At 30.3% G+C, this 25,736-nt stretch overlaps 2 protein-coding genes across 4 annotated transcripts in view; one reads left to right on the plus strand and one right to left on the minus strand.

The window, feature by feature from the left end:
* The window catches only part of waw (Translation factor waclaw), a 67,663-nt gene extending 48,803 nt beyond the window's left edge, over positions 1-18,860 (minus strand). The window contains exons 1-4 of one of the 3 annotated variants that reach the window (XM_075378718.1): positions 18,195-18,860; positions 13,408-13,529; positions 5,541-5,750; positions 597-945 (exon numbers count right to left, since the gene is read on the minus strand). In XM_075378718.1, coding sequence (XP_075234833.1) covers positions 597-945; positions 5,541-5,750; positions 13,408-13,529; positions 18,195-18,221 — 708 coding nt within the window. In that variant the 5' untranslated portion in view covers positions 18,222-18,860. The remainder of the gene's footprint in view (positions 1-596; positions 946-5,540; positions 5,751-13,407; positions 13,530-18,194) is intronic. The other 2 variants (XM_075378716.1, XM_075378719.1) reach the window with 2 other exon arrangements.
* Positions 18,861-19,124: 264 nt separating this feature from the next.
* REPTOR-BP (REPTOR-binding partner) lies at positions 19,125-25,316 on the plus strand. Its single transcript, XM_075378720.1, has 4 exons — positions 19,125-19,312; positions 20,487-20,577; positions 21,511-21,632; positions 24,949-25,316. The coding sequence occupies exons 1-4, from the start codon at positions 19,262-19,264 to the stop codon at positions 25,042-25,044; spliced, it is 360 nt and encodes a 119-aa protein (XP_075234835.1). The 5' UTR covers positions 19,125-19,261; the 3' UTR covers positions 25,045-25,316.
* The last annotated feature ends 420 nt before the right edge of the window (positions 25,317-25,736 follow it).

A 25,736-nucleotide genomic window follows, 5' to 3' on the forward strand; every position in this document is an offset into this window, starting at 1 on the left:
GATTAACTGTGATATGATTCAAATTCAATTGTTCTGCAATCATTCTGAAAGTTAATCACCAGTTGTACTCTATCAAGTCTCTGATTCACTCAATATTGTCATCACTTTTTGATGTTAATGATCTTCCAGAGCATGAATCGTCTGCAACTGATTCCCAGCTATCTGAAAATGCTTTAAATCACCTAAATCTTGGGCTTATAACAGAGTATTATCTCCATACACCCTTTTCAATTTTGAAAAGTTTCAGTAGCACTCTCACCAAGTTTAACACAAAACTTGATTGGACAACGTTGCTCATAATTAGTATCACTCATCAGTTACACAAAAAGTTTGTTTACATATCACATGGTAACAACAGACTAAAAATATTAAGACATAATATAAATCAGCTGTTCATATAACCACATACTAGTAATTTTAGTGTTAACATTTTGGCTACCAAAAAAAACTAGACTCATTACTTTAGTTACAGACCTCATATCTAAAGCATGCAATTAATGTAGACAACTGCCAAAGTGCCGGCAAATCAAGAAAAACCAAATGACAAACAATTTTTTTATTATATATCTAAAAAATAATTAAACACATCTAATCACCTTCAATACATCCTTTTCTTCAATACCAAATAAATTATTAAGTTGTTTTGCAGTACCTTCTGGATCAGCATACTTTAAATCAACTTTATTTAAAACAGGAACAATAACTAGTTCTTTAGTAAATGCTAAATAAAAATTAGCAACAGTTTGAGCTTGCACTCCTTGATTAGCATCGACTAATAAGAGAACACCCTGACAGGCGACTAATGATCTTATTACTTCATTTGAAAAATCTACATGACCTGGCGTATCAATTAAATTTAATAAATATTCTTTCCCTTTGTATGTATACAACAATGATGCAGTTTGTGCTTTAACTGTAATACCACGTTCTCTTTCGACTTGTAAGCTGAAATTAATACCATTAGGAATAATAATAATAATAAATACCATCATTAGGAATTTAAGTTTGTATTAAAATTTAAAAGCTAAGGAAAGTTAACAAATCAGTAATAAAATTATTAAATTACAGAAAATGTAGCAGCATCATTACCTCTATATGCCAACAGAATATAGTAACTTATCTCTACAGAAAATCACTCAAGGATTGTTTAACCATAATCAAATCTACAGGAATTAGTTCATTTATAACATTACATTAGTGGACATTTCATTGCTACATGAAATCTTTTTTTTTTCACAACAGAGAAGATCTATGAATATTCTCTGATGTTTCAGGTAAGCAACAGTTGTAAGAAATGCAAACTACATTTTCTCAGAACCTATTTCAATATTATTACATTAGATTACTGATTAATTGCAACACATCATTACCATTTATTTTTTCTACAGCTTAATTAACTACATAGCTTATTGTTTGTCTTTTTAAATCAAGAACTTTTATTAATTAAGCCCGATCACACAGAACTAGTTTGCAATACAATAAAGTCAATCACTTAATCATATTGCCAATCCTTTTATGTCTTAATTAGAGTTTTTATTTAAAAAATTCTACAAATCATTATTTACGTCTTTCAGAAAAAATAGTTTAGTTTTTCAAATCTATTTTTTCTTCATTAACTAGTTTCCTAGTTTTCTTTGTTATATATGTACATACAAAAATAAATAAAATGATGAAATCTACAAAAAAATTTTATTCTAATTTTATTTTCCAAATTAATTTACAGAATCTTATTGAAGACTTTGACATCGGTTCTAACAACTGGATTATGATAAATGGGTTCTAATAAGTGAATCCATAATGAATCTAAAAAGAGTTCAGTTAACCCTACATCCCAGCAGTACAATAAACAAAATGTTTTTCTAAGGGTAGGATTCACAAGAGGTATCCAGTCAAGCCAATTCTACTGAAATTAAGTTCCTAACTCTAGCCAACTCACATGAGACAAATTATATCAGCAGACAAAACTGACCATAGTGACCAAATCTGATTTGGGATTACCCACTCACACGGTACAGTTACTTCTTTTCATACGGCAGAGAGACTCCTTCTTAAAACAATTCAAGTCAAATTACAGCCTTCCTGTCTGGCCTGAGTGATAAGAGCCATAGTTTCCATGAATCTTAACATAAGCCTATCTCAAGATCCTTTGACGTAATCGCCATGCTGATGAAGGCTAACAGCCACCAACAATACCAGACATTCTAGTTAGATTTGCACATGGATTTGTAAAACAGACTGCACGCTCCCTTGATTTAAGCCCTACATAGATTAGAGCTTAGGTTGGTCCAGTCTGGGTCAGTGTAGAAAATATGAATGATAATTTGGATAAAAACACATTTTTATTAACAAAATTTGATAAAATTAGTCAAGTATTTAACAATTTTATGGCTTACTAAACCCACTTGTGCCCAATGTTGATATTTGTCGACTTTGTACATTTTGTTTCATTTCAACTGAATAAATGATACAATAATAATTGCAATATTTTCCTGTTATATGTTGGTACTTCTGTAACGTGATAGCATGTGAAATCTCCTTATACTATAACATATCATTAACCTGAACTGTAATGCCCATATCTTGACCTGATGCACCATTCAAGACACCTGCTTTTTTGTTTTTAGCAGACTCATCTGATTTTTTCCCATAATCAAAATACATTACTCTATCATCCAATACAGATAGTGTACTTTATGTTTTTTATAATCGGTAGAAATCAGATGTCCACATTTGTCTACAGTGGGTTTCAATAACTAGAGTGCATAATCTAAACATTTTTGGTTATTTCTTGTGCAGATTCATGGTGAAGGAAATTTTGAGCTTGTTAGAAGTAAAGAGATCATCTTGATGACACAGTTTACAGAAAACCTCCTAAAAATCATTTTTTAACCCGGGACCTCACCCAGAGGTTCTGGGTTTTAATACTGGTCAGGCATGACATTTTTTCATACACTACAAAATTCTAATTCCATATCCCATGCACAAGCTTTTCAAGCTTATGTGGTGATACCATCAACCCCCCCAAAAAAGCAATGGTGATAGTTATGATGATAATGATCACCCAGTAGGAGATATGAACCACCTTACAGGAAATCAACTTCATGCGAGTGTAGAATTAGTTTGTGAAAAATATAAGAGAAGTATGTAATGACAATGAAATCTCACATTATTCAATTCCTAGTACATCACCTGAACATCCATACACAGTAATTACTTCAGAATTACTATATCTGCAGAAAATGAAATCTCAAATTTCCCAGTACACTGTCTGATCCAGTGCAAGAAATGATCTCACAAGTAGTGTTACAATCACATGGAAACGAAACTTCAGATCTTTCAGGTCCCAGCGCACCAGGGTCGTTGCAAGCAAAAATTAAGAAGAAAAAACAAACAAAAACAAAAATAAATACATGCGATGAGCAGAAATGGATAAACCATGATATGTAAGAGAAATTTCAACAAGAATTCACTAGTATGGATTTCTTAAATGAAGATTTTTCACCCACATATTTATTTATTACATTTTTTACGATGAAACATTTGATTTTATAATTGAAAATTCAGTTCATTATGCTACTTTAAAAAGGGGAATACATCATTTAATAATCAAGAAATGTTAATCGCCTTTTTATAACCATTTTGTTTATCAACAGACCATGATGCCTTGTTTCAGTAGACATGGCATCAAAGCAACATTTGCATAGTAAGCAAATTCTTTTGTATATAAGGTGTGGACTATTTGTAGCAGTCTTGGATATATTAATTTAAGTAGTTAATTTATGCAGTCAATTCATACTTAGGTATGTGTTCTGTAGTCCAACCACTTGCCATTAGGGGGAGGGCAAGTAAAAATGTTTCTACACGGATATGCTGGAAGTAAGGTATGATCAAAAATACCATTTTTTTTAGAAATGAATAAAACCCAGATACGATGTGCACAATGTAAGGAAGCTGTACAGAAAAAATGCAAGAAGTACAAAGTGGGTTTCCACATACACTGTAAATAAGAATTTCACTATCTTAATGTTGAAAGCCAGTAAATTTTGTCTTCCTGAATAAGTCAGAAATATCAACAAAAAAAAAGTAGTAACTAGAATTTAAGTATAGTATTAGTTAAATTTTGTTTTATCCATCTGGATGGAAAATTACATTAGCAAAGAAAGCTAAGTTGTTAGTTAAGCATGTAGATTTTTGTTTTACATTTCTATATTTTACATTTAGCATCATAGAAGACAGTCAGTCAAGTGAATGATTTAAACAATAGTAGCAGCATATTATTTTTTAAAATTTTAATAATTACATTTTAACATCAGCAGTCTTCCCAATACTAAATTCAGTATTTCTGCTAGAGTATGTTTTATTTTCATAGGTAGTCTGTTTTTCATCTTTTAGTGTTTTGTTTAATTTTTTCAGTAAATTTTTTTCTCTAAATGTAATTTTCTGCTCTTTGGGTTTCAGATGTATTTTTACCTATAAAATATATGTGTATTTTTGTGTTCTGTACTTATGCATTTCATCTTTCTTATTTTTTATTCTATATTATTAGTAATAAATAATTATAAAAGTGTAAATATTTATAGCTGCGACATTAATAATTGTTTTTTAAAATATAAATTGTATACAAGAAATAAAATTTATCAACGTTTTAATAAAATGTGAGAGAAAATAATTTTAATGTAAAAGAATTTGCATTATTTTAACTTCCCTGTCATAGCCACCATTAAAAATTGTCAATATGTAATTATAAAGCGATGTCTACACATTCATTCCCACTGTCGACATTTGTAGACATATGAAAATTGTTGAAAATACCAAAAAAATAAAATTACAAAATTACTAAGAGGCAATTCTATTATTAAAATTACAAGTAACAAAATTTTAGGAAATTGGAAAACAAATTTGGCCACAAACAGAGCAAGAATAAACAAAAGACAAACATTTTATCAGTGAAATAAATGCTCACTGCAAATAATGGAATTACAGGTATAATTGAAATATAAGTCACTAAAAAGATAAATTACAGCTGAAAAATATAAGAACAAAAAATGTCCCTAGTAGCTACATAAAAAGAGACTACCTCCAAGAAGACTAACTGTCATAGCTCTAAGTACTCGGGTTAAACTTATCCTTTATCACTTTCAGAAATTTGATATGCACAAGACAGCACATTAATCTGATAAGAACGGTTGAAATTTTAAATATAACTGTCCTCAGAAATCGGTAACTCAATGATTTACTGTTTGCAACTTTTCCATGAATTTAAAAAATAACTAGCTTTGTAAAAATGTACAGATTTAAAAAACCAAGCACGACAGAAATGTTTGGTTAGAAAAATATTTTGTTTTATGTAAATAAATGGGAGCTCTATTAATAAATTCAAATATAAGTGGAACATGTAAAAGCTCATCTACTGATGCCACTTTATAAAAGAAACACCAAGTTAATGTAAAATAAGTAAATAAAGAAAGTTTCCTCAGCCAGCATCATTCAATTACTCTGTAAATACTAAACACAATAATTAAATATAATGTTTTTCAAACCGATCTAAAACTTGATTTTCTCCAGGTGTGATTTTCAGAGTTCCAGTCATTTCCAGCAATCTATCAGCAAGAGTACTTTTACCATGATCAACATGAGCAATAATACTAAAATTACGTATACAATTATCTGGTATCATTTTAAAATTTACATTAACTCTTTCAACAGAACCTTTTTTCTTTCCACCATCACCTTCTTTTGATGCAAAACATCTAAGGAAAAAAAAGAATAACTCATTAATCACTCCATACTAAAGAAATGAAAAATATTCATCTATTTTTAACAGCGTCTCAACTGTTTAATGTATGATGTATTTATTAACCGATTATTGTAATGTTCTTAGAACTAGTATAAGACAGTATTTGCATCTGAAAGTTGAATAATCATGTTCAAGAAAACAATTATTCAATGCCAGGCATGCTAGAATGAGTTCTAAGAAGAAAAGGAAAAAGGTTTCTACACACTTTTTCAAACTAAATGAATAGTATTGCTAATACAAAGATTAATATAATGCTTGTGATAAACATATAATCAACTTTCATCGGTATTTTCTCTCTGTTCAACTCATAGGCTTGCTACAGAGTGAACATCATTGATATTAAAGAAAATAAATTTGTCTGTACTTAGATACTTTAAATGCAATCGTGGTTATAAAATGTATAAGTTATATAATATCCAGAAGAGAAATAATGGGTTATAAACAACGTATTTAAAATCTTACAGGGTTTGCTTCCATTTTACTATAACCTTTCATTCTGCAAAGATTTTGAAAAATAAATATATACATAAAGATGAACCTGTTTATGGAATAGACCAGACACAGAAAAAACTGTAAAAATTTACATCTTAATGCATTTTTAAAAATATGGCGTTGTTCCTAGAATACAAGAAATTAAAATAAACAAGAATTAAATTTAAAAAATACATAAGGTGGCAGCCATCAGGCAATGGTGAGAAATTATATAAATGCCACTCTAATACGAGAGCCTGATATCTGTTTGTGTATGTGACAATGCATACCACGATTCAAATATTAAACAAAAAAATTACATTATACACTTAAAATTTCTGATAATCTGCCTGTCACGGTCATGATTATACAATGACCTAACCTCAATCCAAATACAAATACAATGGATGAAAACACTACAAAAATTTTTACAGTGATAAATAAGGAAGTAGGACATAATCTGCACGAAGAATTATAACTCACATCAAATGTGAGTAATATTAAACATATAACAATATAATAAGACATTACTTAGTGATGAAGTGGATAATTATAAATAATTCAAAACAGAAATACTGCTTCTGAGGGAGCTCAATCAATAATTAAATGATAAAAATTTGCTGCAGAAATAACTATTCCATAAATGTAAACAAGAAAACAGTAACAAAAAGGCTAATTACACTACACTTTTGAAAAATGATCATTACTAATATGTATATACTTAACTTCATAATCAAAGAAAAAAGTGAGGATATGAAAATGAAGACATATGATCAAGTAATCAACAAGCTGGAAAAAAAAAATTGTTATCCCAGTTAAAAAGAATAACTAACAAAGTAGATAGTTAGGTCTTCATGGATAAATCAGGTGAAGATTATGAAATAAAAATGTCAAAGATAAATCTTCCTTAGATAAAAATAACAGGCATCAATACAGATATGACCGATGAAGAAATAGAGAATGATACAAATAGCAGAAATTTATGGAGTCAATCTGTCCATGAGTATATTAGTAAACAGCTACAAAAACAGAAAGAAACTGTGATACTCGAATTACCTAGTGAATTATATCAATATTTAAGAAAACAAAATTTATATAGAATATCAATGTTACAGAGCATATGATGATCTTAATATTAATAGCATATCCTGCTACAAATGTGCAAGCACATAATGGCATCTCAGTACATAATGGCAATAAATATACTAATAATCATAAGCGCTTCAGATGTGCTGGTGATCGTATCTCAAATGATTGCAAAATCTTGAAATCTGTAAATATGTAAGTTGTATTTATAGCGATGAGCATCACAGTCATACTCATGGAACAAATCATACAGCAATAGGTACTGAAAACCGAATGTTTAAAATACCAAATAAGCAGAAAAATAAACAGTACTGAATACTTGATTCAACTGCACATTCCAAAACAACTTCGGTTCTTGGTAACAATATAAAGCAAAATAAGTTAAGGAGCACCAACCACACGAACTCAGTCTTCAAGAAGAAGGATAACAAGGAATAATTATAATAAGTAATATAATAAGTAAACTATTCAAAAAGAATCAATTCCATATGAAAAATCTTTCGATAATATGCAAACTCTCAATAAAGCCATTAACAGTGTAAAAAATATTATACGTAAATATTAGAAAGTTAAATGTTAACTTTTCTAGACTGGAGATATTTATTGAAAATCTAACGACAAAACCATTCATCATTGTACGTTCAGAGACTTGGTTCCTACAACATTATAGGTGTTATAAATCTACCAGGCTGTAATATCTACAGAAGTCTATCCATGCTGTATCTGATACAATTTTATTAAAATTGTGTAACATTGTTAAGTAATTTCACATTATGCATTCTCATAACTGGTAGTCACCAGCAAAAGATTATATAAACAGATGTAGAAAATTGTGTTCACCCCGTAACAAAAAATGTTTAAATATAATATTACTCAACATTTTGATGAAGTTATTAGATTAAATCATCCAGAAAACCAGTATTAGTCAATAACAGAATTAATTTGTGGATCTAGTAAGAGTTGTTAACCTAAATACTATGGACAAGGAATTAGAGTACCTTCCACCATACACGGCTAGGCTAACTAACTGAATATTTCATGCACATATCAAATGCTACACTAATTTAACAAAAGGGAATAATTGTGCCATCTGTTATAAGAATTGCACTATACTGGTAGATTTAAACATATTATATAGAAAATTTTGCATTAATAGTGTTTATACCGTAATAAAAAGTATTTAATATAATAAACATGTTCTGATAACTACAGCCTAATTTGTGTTATCTGCTCAAGTCATCTATTACTATTCTATGTGATATCAACGTCTAAATAAAAATGGTGGTGTGCAAGATTCATGAGTAAGTAATTTATCAGATAGTTGAGGTACATAAATAGTAATTTAACTGAAATGGTAGTTTTCCACAGACAAACTTACAAGTATGAGGTATTGAGATTATCAACAAATATTTATGAACTGAACATGATTTAATAAGTATGATCTTAAAGACTGACAACACTAAAATAAGATTTTAGTTTCAGTGGATCTTCTAAATATGAAGCCACACATTTCCAACAAAAAAAGAAGAAAAACATCACGCTGAAAGTAAACAAATATTTTGCATGCATAGATAAACTATGAAAATATTTATTTTCTAAAAGATAAGTTTGTCTTTCAGACCCAAATTTATCAAAAATACTGGTAAAGTTCAAATGTTGATAGCATAAAGAACACTGGCTCCTCAAAAATATATTTTCTTTTACATTGTGGTCACAAAGTCACTTTCCATATTAGGAAATAAACATGGATTTTTTATCATTAGTTTATTTAACATTTTTACACATAGAAGTTACTTTAAATTATTTCTCATGTGGTCCTCCACACTCTGCACAGTTCTATCAATCAGCAGGCAGATCTAGACACATTATGTTGAAGGATCAAAGTCATAGCTGAAAACAGCCTTCGACAGCAGTTTTCAGCTCATTAACATTCCTTAGTTGGAAGTTTTTTCTTTTATCACAAAGGGAATTTTCACAGATATTTAAGTTTGAATTTCATGGGGGGGTCACTGAATTTTAGAGCCGTTACCAATTTACTACCTCTCAAAATATTAATTTAAAAAGCCCTTACCAACTTAGTATAATTAGCTGGTGTTCCATCTTATAGTAAAATGGTGTTAAATGCAATTAATTCTCCACCAATCACAAAAAAAATATTTAAGCGCATTAAAGGTATGAAATGTTGTCAACATTTCCTTCAAAAACATATGGTCCTACCAGGTGCATTTCAGTCATCACTGCAAACATCATTATATACGGTGTGGGGGTAGTCTGTGATTTCCTTATAAAAGAGGAAATTACCTCTACACAAAAAAAAAAAACACATACTCAGATATTCCAGCATGGTTACACTAGTAGAAGAATAAAACTGGTTTCAATGATTGAACATTGGGAAAACACCTTAGAAAACTTTGCAACTAGTTTCCATTAAAGCCATGTCCAAGCTAGAAAACTCATTACACAAGCAGATTTAAACCACAGATATTTTTTCATTATTTTTTTAAAGTGTTGAATGAGGAATATTTAGCTGTGAAGACCTTTTCTCGGTTGCCTTAAAAAAAATCATAAAGAGGATTCAACAACAATAGCAGAGCTATTCAATCATCGTCCAGATTTCATTCAAATCCAGGACTTGACCAAGAAGAAAATGTTTTTTTCCTAAAACTGCTACTACTGATGAAGTTTTCTTACTATTGCTGAATGAATCTGTCTCTTATGTTTTCATTTGTATTTGTATGCTCATATACCTGAACACTAGGAACAGGTTTTTCTTTAATTGAATACTTGCTTGTCTGCTGATTAAACTTTGCATAAAACAAGTAAATTGCACAATTATACGATTAACGATTGCATCAATCAAATTTTTTACTGAACACATGAAAATAACATCAACTTCTAAAAAGTTTGGTACTTTGTAGAGTAAATGAAAGCACTAATCTATTTTTTTTTTTCTTCAGTTATTTGACTGGTTTGATGCAGCTCTCCAAGATTCCCTATCTAGTGCTAGTCGTTTCATTTCAGTATACCCTCTACATCCTACATCCCTAACAATTTGTTTTACATATTCCAAACGTGGCCTGACTACACAATTTTTTCCTTCTACCTGTCCTTCCAATATTAAAGCGACTATTCCAGGATGCCTTAGTATGTGGCCTATAAGTCTGTCTCTTCTTTTAACTATATTTTTCCAAACGCTTCTTTCTTCATCTATTTGCCGCAATACCTCTTCATTTGTCACTTTATCCACCCATCTGATTTTTAACATTCTCCTATAGCACCGCATTTCAAAAGCTTCTAATCTTTTCTTCTCAGATACTCCGATTGTCCAGTTTCACTTCCATATAAAGCGACACTCCAAACATACACTTTCAAAAATCTTTTCCTGACATTTAAATTAATTTTTGATGTAAACAAATTATATTTCTTACTGAAGGTCGTTTAGCTTGTGCTATTCGGCATTTTATATCGCTCCTGCTTCGTCCATCTTTAGTAATTCTACTTCCCAAATAACAAAATTCTTCTACCTCCATAATCTTTTCTCCTCCTATTTTCACATTCAGTGGTCCATCTTTGTTATTTCTACTACATTTCATTACTTTTTTTTTGTTCTTGTTTATTTTCATGCGATAGTTCTTGCGTAGGACTTCATCTATGCCGTTCATTGTTTCTTCTAAATCCTTTTTACTCTTGGCTAGAATTACTATATCATCAGCAAATAGTAGCATCTTTATCTTTTCACCTTGTACTGTTACTCCGAATCGAAATTGTTCTTCAACATCATTAACTGCTAGTTCCATGTAAAGATTAAAAAGTAACGGAGATAGGGAACATCCTTGTCGGACTCCCTTTCTTATTAGGGCTTCTTTCTTATGTTCTTCAATTGTTATTGTTGCTGTTTGGGTCCTGTACATGTTAGCAATTGTTCTTCTATCTCTGTATTTGAACCCTAATTTTTTTAAAATGCTGAACATTTTATTCCAGTCTACGTTATCAAATGCCTTTTCTAGGTCTATAAACGCCAAGTATGTTGGTTTGTTTTTCTTTAATCTTCCTTCTACTATTAATCTGAGGCCTAAAATTGCTTCCCTTGTCCCTATACTTTTCCTGAAACCAAATTGGTCTTCTCCTAACACTTCCTCCACTCTCCTCTCAATTCCTCTGTATAGAATTCTACTTAAGATTTTTGATGCACGACTAGTTAAACTAATTGTTCTATTCTTCACATTTATCTGCCCCTGCTTTCTTTGGTATAATGACTATAACACTTTTTTTGAAGTCTGACTGAAATTCCCCTTTTTCATAAATATTACACACCTCTTAAATTCAGATCTCAGTATTTTTTCTCCCATTTCATCCTCCTCAACTTCCTCTTCTTCCTCTATAACACCATTTTCTAATTCATTTCCTCCGTATAACTCTTCAATATGTTCCACCCATCTATCAACTTTACCTTTCGTATTATATATCGGTGTACCATCTTTGTTTAACACATTATTAGATTTTAATATATGTACCCCAAAATTTTCCTTAACTTTCCTGTATGATCCGTATATTTTACCAATGTTCATTTCTCTTTCCACTTCTGAACACTTTTCTTTAATCCACTCTTCTTTCGCCAGTTTGCACTTCCTGTTTATAGCATTTCTTAATTGCCGATAGTTCCTTTTACTTTCTTCATCACTAGCATTCTTATATTTTCTACATTCATCCATCAGCTGCAATATATCGTCTGAAACCCAAGGTTTTCTACCGGTTCTCTTTATTCCGCCTAAGTTTGCTTCTGCTGATTTAAGAATTTCCTTTTTAACATTCTCCCATTCTTCTTCTACATTTTCTACCTTATCTTTTTTACTCAGACCTCTTGCGATGTCCTCCTCAAAAATCTTCTTTACCTCCTCTTCCTCAAGCTTCTCTAAATTCCACCGATTCATCTGACACCTTTTCTTCAGGTTTTTAAACCCCAATCTACATTTCATTATCACCAAATTATGGTCGCTATCAATGTCTGCTCCAGGGTAAGTTTTGCAGTCAAGGAGTTGATTTCTAAATCTTTGCTTAACCATGATATAATCTATCTGATACCTTGCAGTATCGCCTGGCTTTTTCCAAGTGTATATTCTTCTATTATGATTTATAAGATGGGTGTTGGCAATTACTAAATTATACTTCGTGCAAAACTCTATAAGTCGGTCCCCTCTTTCATTCCTTTGCCCAGCCCGTATTCACCCACTATATTTCCTTCCTTGCCTTTTCCAATGCTTGCATTCCAATCTCCAAATATTATTAAATTTTCATCTCCTTTTACGTGTTTAATTGCTTCATCAATCTCTTCGTATACACATTCTACCTCATCATCATCATGGGCGCTTGTAGGCATATAGACTTACAATCGTAGTCGGTTTAGGTTTTGATTTTATCCTTATTACAATGATTCTATCACTATGCATTTTGAAATACTCTACTCTCTTCCCTATCTTCTTGTTCATTATGAAAGCTACTCCTGCCTGCCCATTATTTGAAGCTGAGTTAATTATTCTAAAATCACCTGACCAAAAGTCGCCTTCCTCTTCCCACCGAACCTCACTAATTCCTACTACATCCACATTTATCCTATCACTAATCTATATGTTATACTACCTAAAGGGACTTTGTGGCCACTCTATATGTATAACAGAAGCCATAATTTTACATATTAGACACAATTAGAAACAGTTGCAATCATGAGCAGATTAATGTCTATGGCTTTGAAAAATGGTTAATGGAAAAGACAAGATTCTCACAATTCTTTCACAGAATTTTGACTATTACGGGGATAAAGCTCTCTAGCGAATTTGACTATTGTGGCAGACTATGCTTCCTACCATAGCTGACAGGATGACAATTATCTTAAAATTGGCTGGAAGACACAGTATAAAACTCTATATTTTGTTGACCAAGAAGTACTTTGCTTAAAAAAATAATAACATAAATCAGAATTACAAATGTACTTATTGCCATTCTAATCTATGAAAAAAAAATAGAAAAATTTAATAAGTATTTTTAATACTAAATACCTTTTTGATAACATACATAGTTTAAAATTAGTAATTCTGTCAATAACACTATCTCTGTATGAATTTGATAAAATGTGAGATCTTTGTTTGTACGCAAACACTGCAAATAACAACTTATCTATCTGAAATAAAAACACATGGGTGTGGTATAATAAATACATATCAAAAAATTAAATTAAATTTATAAATAAAAATTAATATAAGACTAAAAATATTTGGTATAACTAACTACGTGGTGATAAAGCAAGTATGAATAAACAATTATAAAGATAATATCTAATGAATCATATTTTATGTTTCTTTGTCTATTTAATTTGGTAATACTTATAAAATAAATCAATAAATCTTTATTCTAATCGGTACATAAAATTATATAGATCACTTCAATATAAAAACAAATTGTAAGATAAATAATAAATGTATTTCAAGCATGCTAATTATTTACATGCAAATACATGTAAAGTTAAAGTAAATACATTAAAGATAAATAATTAACAAAATAATTTCATAACTCATTTGTTATTACTGAAAATTATTTTGAGCACATAATTATATAAATGTTGAAAGAGATGGAGATAAATAATTTTTTTTGTTTTTAATTTGTATTATTTAAAAATTCATCAACAGAATATTGTTTTCATAAAAAACAATCTTTTAATTGTATTTTAAATAACTGATGGACAGCTTTTTCAAATGGTTTGGTAATTTATTAAAAATGACAATGGTAGCATAATAAAGCCCAACAACATTCCACAAAGTACGCTTCGGAGGACATTACATACAGACTGTGTTCTTATCATGTTCAGAAAGTTCAATACCTCCTCCAGCTTGGTGAACATGCTGCCAGACGACTGCAATTCTGTCAATGGGTTAACAATAATAACCACTTAAAACTCTGTTGTAATATTTTCAGACGAAGCTACTTTTATCCGTAATGGTATAAACAACACATGGAATTTACATGGCTGGTCTGAAGAAAACTCACTTGCAGTAGTCAAATAAAATTTTCAGCAACGATTTTCAGTAAATGTTTGGTGGCATGATCGACAATCAGTTATTAATATGCTCATTCATACTAGAACAATGTGTCATTCTGAAAAATTAACTAGAATTTCTAAACAATGAATTTCTTACAGTGCTTGAAATGTTTTCAGAGGAGAAATGAACTGAAATGTACTATCGACTTGATGGAGCACCAACACGGCACGAAATTATCTCCCTTTCCTCCTGAATCACTCTGTGTATAGGCATAATAAATATTTAATAATAATTTCAAGCTTAGTGTTTTATTAAGGTGCATCAGAGCAAAACAGTACATTTTGATTTTGTTATAAACAAAATCTTCTGGGTTCTGGGGTTTGATTATTCCAGAAGAACTTGTCTAATAAAACAAGACATTTTGATTTGTGGGCAACAGAAATGTATAAAACACTGGTATAAAATACAACTGTTGTCATTAATGGGAATTCTGCCCACACGATCAGCAATGTTGTCTATCTGAGAATCTCAATGAAATGCTTTTATCAATACTTAAAGTTAGTTTTTTTTAGCTGCTATCACAAAAATGTTCAATTCCTTTTAAATAATTATCTTTTGATATAGATACAGTTGAGTCATCTTCGAAAATGGGTTTCAAAGAATGGCTACAGGATTTTAAGGCAAGTCATTAATAAACAATAAAAAAATCAAGGAACTGAAAGCAGTTTCCTAAGAGCATCTGCATTCTACATCCTGAATTGAGAACCTGAATTTTGCATGTATATTCTTATCAAAATATGACATTTTACCTACTTGTTTATGGTTGATAAAGTATGACTTTAACCAATTGTAAATAGCTCATCTAATACCACTGCTACTATATTTTTCATCAGTAATAAATACAGAACTAAATGAATGCTTTACTGCGATTGCAAAAAACTGGAAATCAATCTTTTTTTTATGTATAGAATTTAAAATATTTTCCAAAAACTGGAAAATGGTTGCATCAGTAGACAGTTTTTTCCTAAATCCATGCTGAAAGTTTTTTAATATGGTATGCATTTTAAGAAATAACAAGTCATTTTTTTATAATCTTTTCATATACTTTAGAAAACACAGACAATAACAAAATTATTTTGCAATTTTGTAAATTAAGTGCCAAATCTTTTTCAAGGAGAGGAATAACAAAAAAATGTTAACATAAATGTTAACTTAAAACTATTCTACTGCTAGCAGAGTATTCTGGTGTTCACAATGCAACCTAGAATCACTGAGGAGGAAGTCTTGAAAAGAATTCGAGAACACATAATTACAGATATTTAGACAATGGAAAGAAAGAGAGAATTTAGAAAGATTATATTAAATTGCTGGAGACATCATAACGAAGAAAATAAGAAATTTTTATACAGATCATATTTTTGTAGAAATATAAGTAAATAATTAATAAAAATTTATTAACAACTTAAAACAGTTATTTATCACTAAAAAATGCCAAATACATGCAGTGACAACCAGGACAACTGGTAGCTGTGTATGGCTTTAACCAATGGCAAACCCGGAGCTTACAACAGAACAAAGGCTCTAGGTAAGATAATAAAATTATTATTTCTATTACAGTGACATCCCAGTTTTGAAAATACTGTTGTGAAAGTTTTTGTTCAATGTTAACCAATTTTTAACAGAAAATGAAATCTATGAACAAAGAAGTAATGAAACTGCAAATAAAAATGTTTCATTCAAGATGTATTTTTAGAAAATGCGTAATTTACAATTTACATTAAAAAACTTAATTTATTTATCTTTAGTTACTATGTAAAGAGACAATTATAACCAATTATTTTGAATTTCCATGGGTATTCAATTCATTTACTTGCACACTTGGCTTATTTACATGTGTGAAGACATTTATCAACAATATACTACTTAGCTAAAAATTTAATAACTTAAAAAATTACATATGAGAAACAATTATTAAATAACATTTGTGTTACAACTGTGAGTAGACATTTTGTGCTAGTTTCCCGGTGACATCAGACAACACAAAATAGCCATATGCACAATATCATTTGTAATAAGTTGTTAATGTATATGACTACTGAATACTCAATAACCTTATGAGTTACAGAAGGAAGGGTACAAGTAATTAGTTTAGCCTGTTTTGTAAATCATTAGTTTACTGAAAGAGATTTGTTACATACATTTTTGTAACCGTCCATTAGAATTGCTCTAAAATTCTGTAATGACGGTCAAAATAAAAGGACTGTGTATACCAATACTATTCTCAATGATACTCAGAAACTGGTAACAGCAACTCAAAATATTTTATCAGAGTTTATAAGATCCAGCATAATGTTTATTTATTTTTTTTTGGTACTTGTAACTCAGGGTTAGACAAACATCTTTTTCAGTACATGAGTGGTTGGGAAGTATATGTTTGCTATGCGCAAACAAAGTTATGAGAAAACTATTTATAATTATTTGTAAAACTCATCTGAGCTATGCAACACAAGTATCACAGAGAAAACATATGCACAAACATTTAACTGTCCCTTGCGTAATAACAATATATTATTCTTAGGAAGTCATTCCTAAGTGTCTTCCTAAGAATGTTGCAGTATCTTTTAAATTTAAAAGATAATACTTTACAACCTTTGTTCATGATATTAAGCTCCTTGTGGGTTTTCTTGTTCCCAAAAATCAATTAATTTGTTTTGCAATAAAGAAAGTATACAAAATAAATCAAGCATTCAATAAATTCAAGATTCAAACTCAAAAAGAGTCTTAAGACAAGGCAGAAGTGCTGGAATCACTTTAAAATAGTTCAATGAAACTATCTTAAAGGTAACAAACACCAAATGCAAATAGGGTAAATATAATAATATATATACATATATAGGAAGAGAGAGAGGATAAAAAATTTTTTTTTTTTTTAAATGTTTAGTTGCTTAAATAGCTTTCATTTATTTTTTCAGTATAAGTAATTTTGGGGCTCCTTTATCAGCAAAGTTGAAGGTGACCATTAATGATAATAACACCCATGTTTAATTAGTTAAAAAAAAGCAACCTTTAGTATATGGTTTAATACAATATATGATATAATAATTATGTTTTTAAAAATGTAATACAGTTTAAGCAAACAGGGAACACGACTTTCATGCACTATGTAAAATTTGTTATGTTGGAGTAATATCTGGGTGTGGGTGTCCAGTTTCTTAAATGCAAACACTTATTTGATTATGGGTGAGTTTTTCTGAATCTGTGGAAGACACACCACAAATTTATGAACTAACATCAAGGATCAATTTATGTCTTTCTTTTTCTGTTTAGCCTTCGGAACCACCATAAGATAATACTTCAGAGGATGAATGAGTATGATATATACGAATGTAAATGAAATTTAGTCTTGTACAATCTCAGGTCGACCATTCCCGAGATATGTGGTTAATTGAAACCCAACCACCAAAGAACACCAGATTCCACAAACTAGGATTCAAATCCATAAAAAAATAACTGCCTCTAGAACCTTAGAACTCTCATCTTCAAAATCAGCTGATTTGCGATGTCAAATTTCCCACAAGAACACACTGGCTTATGTATTGCTTGCCTACTAGTTGCGTTCCCAAATGATTTCATAACAGATGTCATTAACAAAAGTGTCAATTGCAACTTTACTAGAGAAGAAGCCATATAGCAGCTCCGGAATGATCTTCTGTAAGCACAGTCTATATTTTTGAAATATATTAAGTCTATTAATAATAATATAAGTCACTAAATAATGTAAATTTAAAAGTAAATAAAGGCTCAATTACCTTCATTCTGTTGGGATGGCATATCATTTCAAACTTTAACAAACAGATATAACCTACATAAACAATGTTAAGTTGACTGATTGACTCAACAACTGGAATAACACGGCAATCAGATACACGTATATTACATTAATCCAACCGCTAACACTGTCATAAAAATTCATTGACGTACGGCAAATACCGGAATCTTACCGACATTCATCAATATTTGAGAGGTTATTTACACATGATAGCAGGAACAAATTTTTCCTACATCCCTACCATTTTTCATTACTTGACTCATTAAATTTCGCAGAGCGATAACAGCATTGCATTCATTTTATTATTAATATTTTCATCAAAGCAAATATTTTATTTTTACGTCACAAACACTAATAATTGGCTTAAATTAACACATACGGGTGGGCGCACAGAAAACTACTACTAAATTAACGGAAATAAACACTTCGCCATAATGCAATCAGACAGAGCAAGGTAGCTTTTTGTATTTTAAATACAAAAATATTCCCTACTGAGGGGGCAGATTATATTATAATATTATCTATATCGAGGATAACAGCAATACTACTGGATAAGATGTTATCACTACCATCTAACAAACTCAAATTTTACGTTCATCATATTTTTGAAGAAATTATTAACTGGCCTACTTAATAATGTCTTAGATAATTTTGAATTACGCAATCCCAGTTTACTTATACACTTATACTTCATACACGCTTTTATTAGTCGTATCAACTTTCGTTAAAACATTTTTGCTACTAGTATTTAAATTCTAACTTTTAGGTTAAAAAGACTGCCAGCAAAAATTCAGGAAATGTTTAATTGATAAAAATAGTAATTTTCTGTCATTACTATTTACAGAAAATGTAAAACTTAATTAACTCGTAAGTATAATAATTGTTTATTATATTCGAGGTTGGTATTTGTATTTACGACAAGACTGGGGGGCGCAGTGATAAAAACAAAAGCGTTCTTAGATAAATTAAGTTTAACAAACTGCCTTACGTAACTGCTTTTCTTTGTTTGATTCGTTGTAGTGTAAAATTTGATTAAGCGTTTTTAAAATGATGGATTTTGATGAATCATTTATTGCAAATCAAGATTTTGAAGAAACTGTAAGTTTAATTAATAAAGGAAAGTCAAGGTCAAATTAAATCATATGATTACAAATTATTTTACTTTTAGGTGTTTGGCATATAAAATAAATGGAATTTTGGATTTTATTACGTTTTTAGCAAGGAACAAAGATAATTGGAATAAAATTTTTATTTACAGATAGTGTTTATGTTGAAAAATAAATTGCTTTGTTTACAAAAATGAAGTGTATTGTATGTTGTGTATATTTAACGTAATTTACTAGTGCCGAGTATGTAACATTGAATAAAGTAATGAGTTGTTATTGTATCAAAAAGAAATTGAAAATGTTTCAATATTGTTATTTACTGAGAAGTTTTCATATTTTAGCAATTACAATAAATTTTATGTTAAATACACTACTCTTAAAGGAAGTTTAATCATGAAAATTTAATAAAATTGTTAATTTTAATAAAACACTTTACATAGCTTGTTTTAAATGTAAAATTTTAAATTAACGTAAAGAGTTTTATTACTCTAGGGGAAAATATCCATAAGAAATTAACAGAAATCAATGATCTACAGTTTAAGTAATTATAAATATCTAAATTATAACTCCTTAAGTACATTAAAATACTCAATTACATGTTCATAATTGAGAAATGTGTACTTTATTTGAAAATGAATGCAATTGCATGCATTAAATTTGAATTTGGTAGAATGTGTGTGGCCTTTTTAATTCATTTTATGGAGAAATTTTAATTTAAAAACAATATCCCCTTGATTTTTTTATATACGTTAGTTTTCATTTTACAAAGATTTTCAGAAGGATACCTTTCTAAATTTAGCTTCCTGAAGAGAGCGCACATTTCCCAATACAATTATGATAAAACTGGTACTAATTCCATTTATATGTTGATAATATAAAAGATTAAAGAAAATTACTAACATATTTTATCAGCCTATGAAGTTAGACTGATATGAATGCTGACTTACTAGAAAAACTATGAAGGCATTAAAACATAATACATTATTCTATGAGATTAGAGTAATTGGGTAATTAGTGTTTTATATATATATATATCTATAAAGATCCCATATTATCTATTACTTACTGCGTAAAAAGTATTATATTTCATACTTATTTCCTAAATTAATATTTGTTATGTATTATTAATTAGAAATTTGTATTATAATTTATTTTTTTTTTTTTAGGAACAAGCTCAAGAAGCAAAAGAAGGACCTAAAAGAGGTTCAAGAAGAGGAAGAAAAGCAGCTGATAAAATTGATGTTAAAGCTAAATTAGGTTTGTGAAAATATTTATTTTTAACTTTACTAAATTAATTAATTTTAATATGGTAATTAATAGTTAATTATATTTATTCTTTAAATGTAAAAAACCTTAAAAACAGGTGCAAATCATTCCATTTGGCTCTTTGTGGGTTCAGTGTTACTTTTTTCACAGATTGTTTACATATCCCAGTAAAAGTTTTACTGCTCTTTGAAGAACACAATCTTCTTCCAAATTTAGTTACTGCCATTGTTAAGGAATTTATCATAGTAGAACAGAAGTTGTATTCCTTCATCGTACAATGATGTTGCTTGCAATGTAAGCACAAATTAATGACTCATTTGACTATGTTGTCATGGGACCTTTGGGCAGCAAAGTAGGTTGTAATTCATAGAAGCAGGCAATAATGATGTTTGGTGTAAGGTCTGGGTAAACTAGTTACATTGATTCTATATCGCTTGATGCAATTTTTTCAGCATTTTGTAAAAGAGATCACTATTGATTTGTTACAATGCAAGTTAATAATATGGAAAATACAGGAAATGAAACATATCTCTTGATATTTACACATTATTCCATTTATATATTTATTCTTGTGCAGATTGATTAAGTTTTTATTTTACTTGTCCATCATTCTTATTCAAAAAGTGTGTTCTACATAGATATTAAAGCATGTTTAAATCAGTTTTAATATAGAGATACAAATGATATGAAGTGATAAATAAATTCAGATCTCCCAATGATAAATCGATTGTATGTTACCCACTACTTTTGTGAGAACTATATCTATGAAAATTGGGGATTTGAGTCTTAATTAGGATGTTAACTAATATTTTTAAATTTGCTTGTTGTTTTAGACTTAATGATTTGTTAAGTTTTTTAGTTGTTTCCTTTGATTTAAAGCAAAATATTTGTACTTATAGCTAACAGTGTAATTTTTATATCTAGAAAGAAGCAGACAGAGTGCAAGAGAATGTAGAGCTCGTAAAAAGTTACGTTATCAGTATTTGGAAGAATTAGTTAGCGACAGAGAGAAGGCAGTGTTTGCTTTAAGAAAAGAACTTGAGAAGGTCAGTGTAGCATGCCAAGTTACTAGAACCAAGTTGCTAGAAGTTAATAAATAAATTTTTGCCTACAGTAGTGTGAGGACCAACATACTCTTTAAATAAAACTTCACCCAAAAGAAAGTTTTAATATGTGTTTATATTCTGCTTCTTTAGGCTAAGTGCAATTCAACAGTTGGTGTGTCAAGATAGTTTGAAAAACAAAAAGAAAAAAATTGGCAAAAAGGTGTTTACAAGAACTGCAAAAGATGAAAAACTGCCGCTTGATAAAAAAAAAATAAATAAAAAATAATAATACTTAGGAATGATGTTAAAAACCTTTTCTGCTATCTAGACAAAGTACTTTCAAATTGTCAACCAATTTCTTGAATTTTTGTTCAAAAATACTTTCAATATCAGAATCCATAGGCTGTATTATCATTATTTACATAATGATCTTATTTGGAAGAAACTTTCCTACACAAAATAAGAGCCACTAAAATATCTGGATTTTATATCTCATAAATAAGATTTTTAACTTGTGGACCAAATTAAGAATTACCCAAGATTAGAAAAAATATTGCGAGTGTTTTCAGTAAATAAAAGCTATACTTTTTTTATGAGAGGTTATCAGAAAGTAAGTTCTAAAGTGATATTAAAAAAAAAAAAAATCAATTACATAGTTGTTTGTAATTTTTATACTTTTTGAAGTAAGAAGGAAATGGGAAATTTTTTTAAGTGACTATCATGGAAGTAAAAAAATAAATTTACTAGTTTCATTGTTGAAAACAAAAAGTAAATTATATGCCATTAAATGTCCCAGCATAAAAAATTTTAATTTCTAAAATCTTATGTCCATAAGATGATGGTCACTCGAACGTATGCTGGAAGTAAATGCTGAGATTTTGCATGGCGCTTTGAAACACTTACATGAGAATTGCAGCAATTTCTTCTGGAATCCTCATTTTCAACTCTGTTTGTTGTTGGGCAAGTGGTGTACACTTTGCTTTTAAGGTGAACCCACAAGAAAAATCGCACACCAGCAAATCTGGTGATCTTGGGGGCCAATGAATCTCATTAAACTGTGAAACTATGTGGTTACCAAAGAATTGTTGCATACCTGCCGTTGAGTATGGGCCATGGCTCCATCTTGCTGAAACTAAGAATTATGATCAGGAAAGATTTTTAATGGTTCTGCTATAAAAGTTTTGATCATATCAACATATCGTTGAAACATCACTGTCATTGCATTCCCTCTCTCATCCTCAAAGAAGTAAGGCCCAATCACACCTTGCAATGATACGGCACACCAAACTGTAACCTTTTGGCTGTGTAATGGTTGTTGATCCAATTGACGAGGGTTTTCAGCTGCCCAATATCTACAATTCTGCTTGTTTACATGGAATTGACCCTAATCAGACATGAAAAGGCTGTCAATAAAATTGGGGTTAGCAATAATTTTTTCAATCATTTTGTCACAGAATTGTTGTCACATCACATAGTCTGATGGTTTCAGCTCCTGTACAACTTGAATTTTGTTAAGGGTAAAGCTTCAAATCACTGTGGAGTATTCGGTGGAAATTTGTTCGGTTTAGGTTCAATGCTGCTGCGTGTTTCCTTGTCGATCGTTGTGGGCTCCATCCAATTGAGGCCCGAACTGGTTCATTGTTTCTGGGATTCATAAAGTTTGTTTACTACCTGGTGGTTTCTTTTTTAGAGCTGAACCTGTTTCCTCAAAATTCTCAACCCATGATGGTGCAGCAAGATGAAATGTTACCATGGCATCCTAAATTGTAATGACGTTGGAATTCCCATTGAGCTGCAGTCATACTGTAACCATTCTTGTAAAATGCCTTCACCGCAAATGTATATACCGATCCCCTGGTACAATATTCTAAATGGCTGGTAGTTGTGCACAGAAGAATGCCACTCTCATCTTTCTAACAGCTTCTTAGGGCTGCCACTACTACTTGCAAAATTTCCCATTTCTGTGTACCACCCTGCATTTCCCAATGCGGGACTTAGAGAAGACGACAGACATTTTGAGGGACTTAGCTCTGTGGTTTGGAAAACTGCTGCCATCACAACCAATGTTATTCGCATGGGAGAAGAAAACCATTGCGATGAGAAATGTTCCCGATGAACCACATTGCAGAAGGCCTATGACTCACGCTGAAATTTGTGTTGCTGTGGCAGAATCAATTGAACGATCGTTGATGAAGTCAACCTGTAAGCAGTCTGCAGAATTAGGCATCCTGCGATCAACTAAGGCAGACCATGTGCAAAAAGACTGAATGTTTCATGATTTCAGCCATCCTCAGTGAATGAGTTGAGTGACTGTGACTTGGAACAACATGTGCATCCATGTGAAATGCTGCTCGCACACTTCCCACATGCAGATGATCAAAAAAATATTATGTTCTCGGATGAGTGTGAAATAATAATGTTTGGTTTTGGGCAAATGACAACCCACACTTTTGTCGTGCAATCTGCCGCATGTTATGATTTGGGCAGGGTTAACGGCAGACCATCTGCTTCAACCATATTTATTTTATGGTTCTGTGAACCAGCACAGCTATCTTCGCATGATTAACACATGGTTACTTCCAAAATTAACAGCAAGAGGAATAGCTGATATCATTACACTCAACCACATTTTGCTGTGATTGTCCGCACATGGCTAAATGAACTGTTTCCAAACCAGTGAACCTTGAACCTTTGTAACAATGTTATTCACAATAAATATTAATGTTACCAGACATAAATGTTGTAATATACTGTTTTTTGTATTTATAACAATGTTTATATACATATCTAACTGAACTATGCTATTAACATATAAAGGGACTTTTTGCCCATACTTTACAATGATGAACGGGTTTTTTCCCTTTAATCTTTCCATCAGCTGCATGCACCAAATTGTCACTAATCAAAGATGGTCGCCTGCTCTGTTCATTAAACAATCAAGTCCATCTCAGTAGCATGGAATCATTGCATTTTCTTCATAAATTTCACAAATATCATTGTGGATTGTGAACAGACCAAATTTCACACAAGACTGATACCTCATTTTTTTTAACATTATAAACACAGATTGGACAATTGAATAAGAATAACATGAATCCTTTCTTAATATATCGGACATCTCAGCATGTACACAGAATCATAATTTTAGCGTTGCAATAGCAATATTTAGAAACTGAGCAAACTTTCTGTGTATACTTTGTATTTTTTAATTTTTGGGAAGAAAACTCTTATCCTAACTGTAATAGTTAATAATAGAATAATAGCAACCATTTAATAAGAAAGTGTATATAATTTTATCCAGCTTTTATTATTACAGTTTCGAGTGATAGCACGAGAAGTGGATGAAGGCAAAATTCCTGACGAACTTCAATTATTATTAGAAGAATTGGGAATAATAAAATTAGAGACTTGAAAAAATTGAGCCTGCAGATGATAAAAGTTGTTTGATCATAACATTATATCATGATCATGAGATTGTATTCATGAGATTTATCCAAAGTCCATCTACAATAAGATTTCTTAACAATGTAATATATGTTTAATACTTAGTTATTATAATTAGAGATAGTTTTTTTATGGATTGAAATGTATGTATTATACATCTCTTAACTGCTTGTGTAAGAAATAATTATTAATTTATAATGAATTTCTAGATACTAAAGAATACCTAGTTCTTTTACCTTACACCCGCATTTCTTTTTTATTGAAAAATATTTTTTGTTAAATGGACCTTTTTTCATTTGATATGAGATTAAAACATTTCCTGTTCTCATGAAATTTAAAATTTTACCAATTAATTTTGCCTTTGACCTGATTATTAAGTCATTAAAATATTTTCATATTTATCTGCAGAAATAAAAAATTATGAAGATCATTTAAATATAAACCAAAATTTTGATGTGCGGACTGAGGAAGAGCAGTGAATATGGTTTGGGGTGCTGCAGGTAGTTAGTTGGGGGTTAATGGAGGGTCCCATATCAGTAGCAGAATATCTGAACAGGAGGTACCATTGTTTATTATGCAGAAAATTATAATTCTCACCAACAAAGATGTCAAATCCTCAGAAATTTTAACTCAAATTCTGGCACAATTCAGAGATGCTAC

This window comes from Lycorma delicatula, chromosome 11 (genome assembly GCF_047948215.1).
Source record: "Lycorma delicatula isolate Av1 chromosome 11, ASM4794821v1, whole genome shotgun sequence".
Lineage (NCBI taxonomy): Eukaryota > Metazoa > Arthropoda > Insecta > Hemiptera > Fulgoridae > Lycorma > Lycorma delicatula.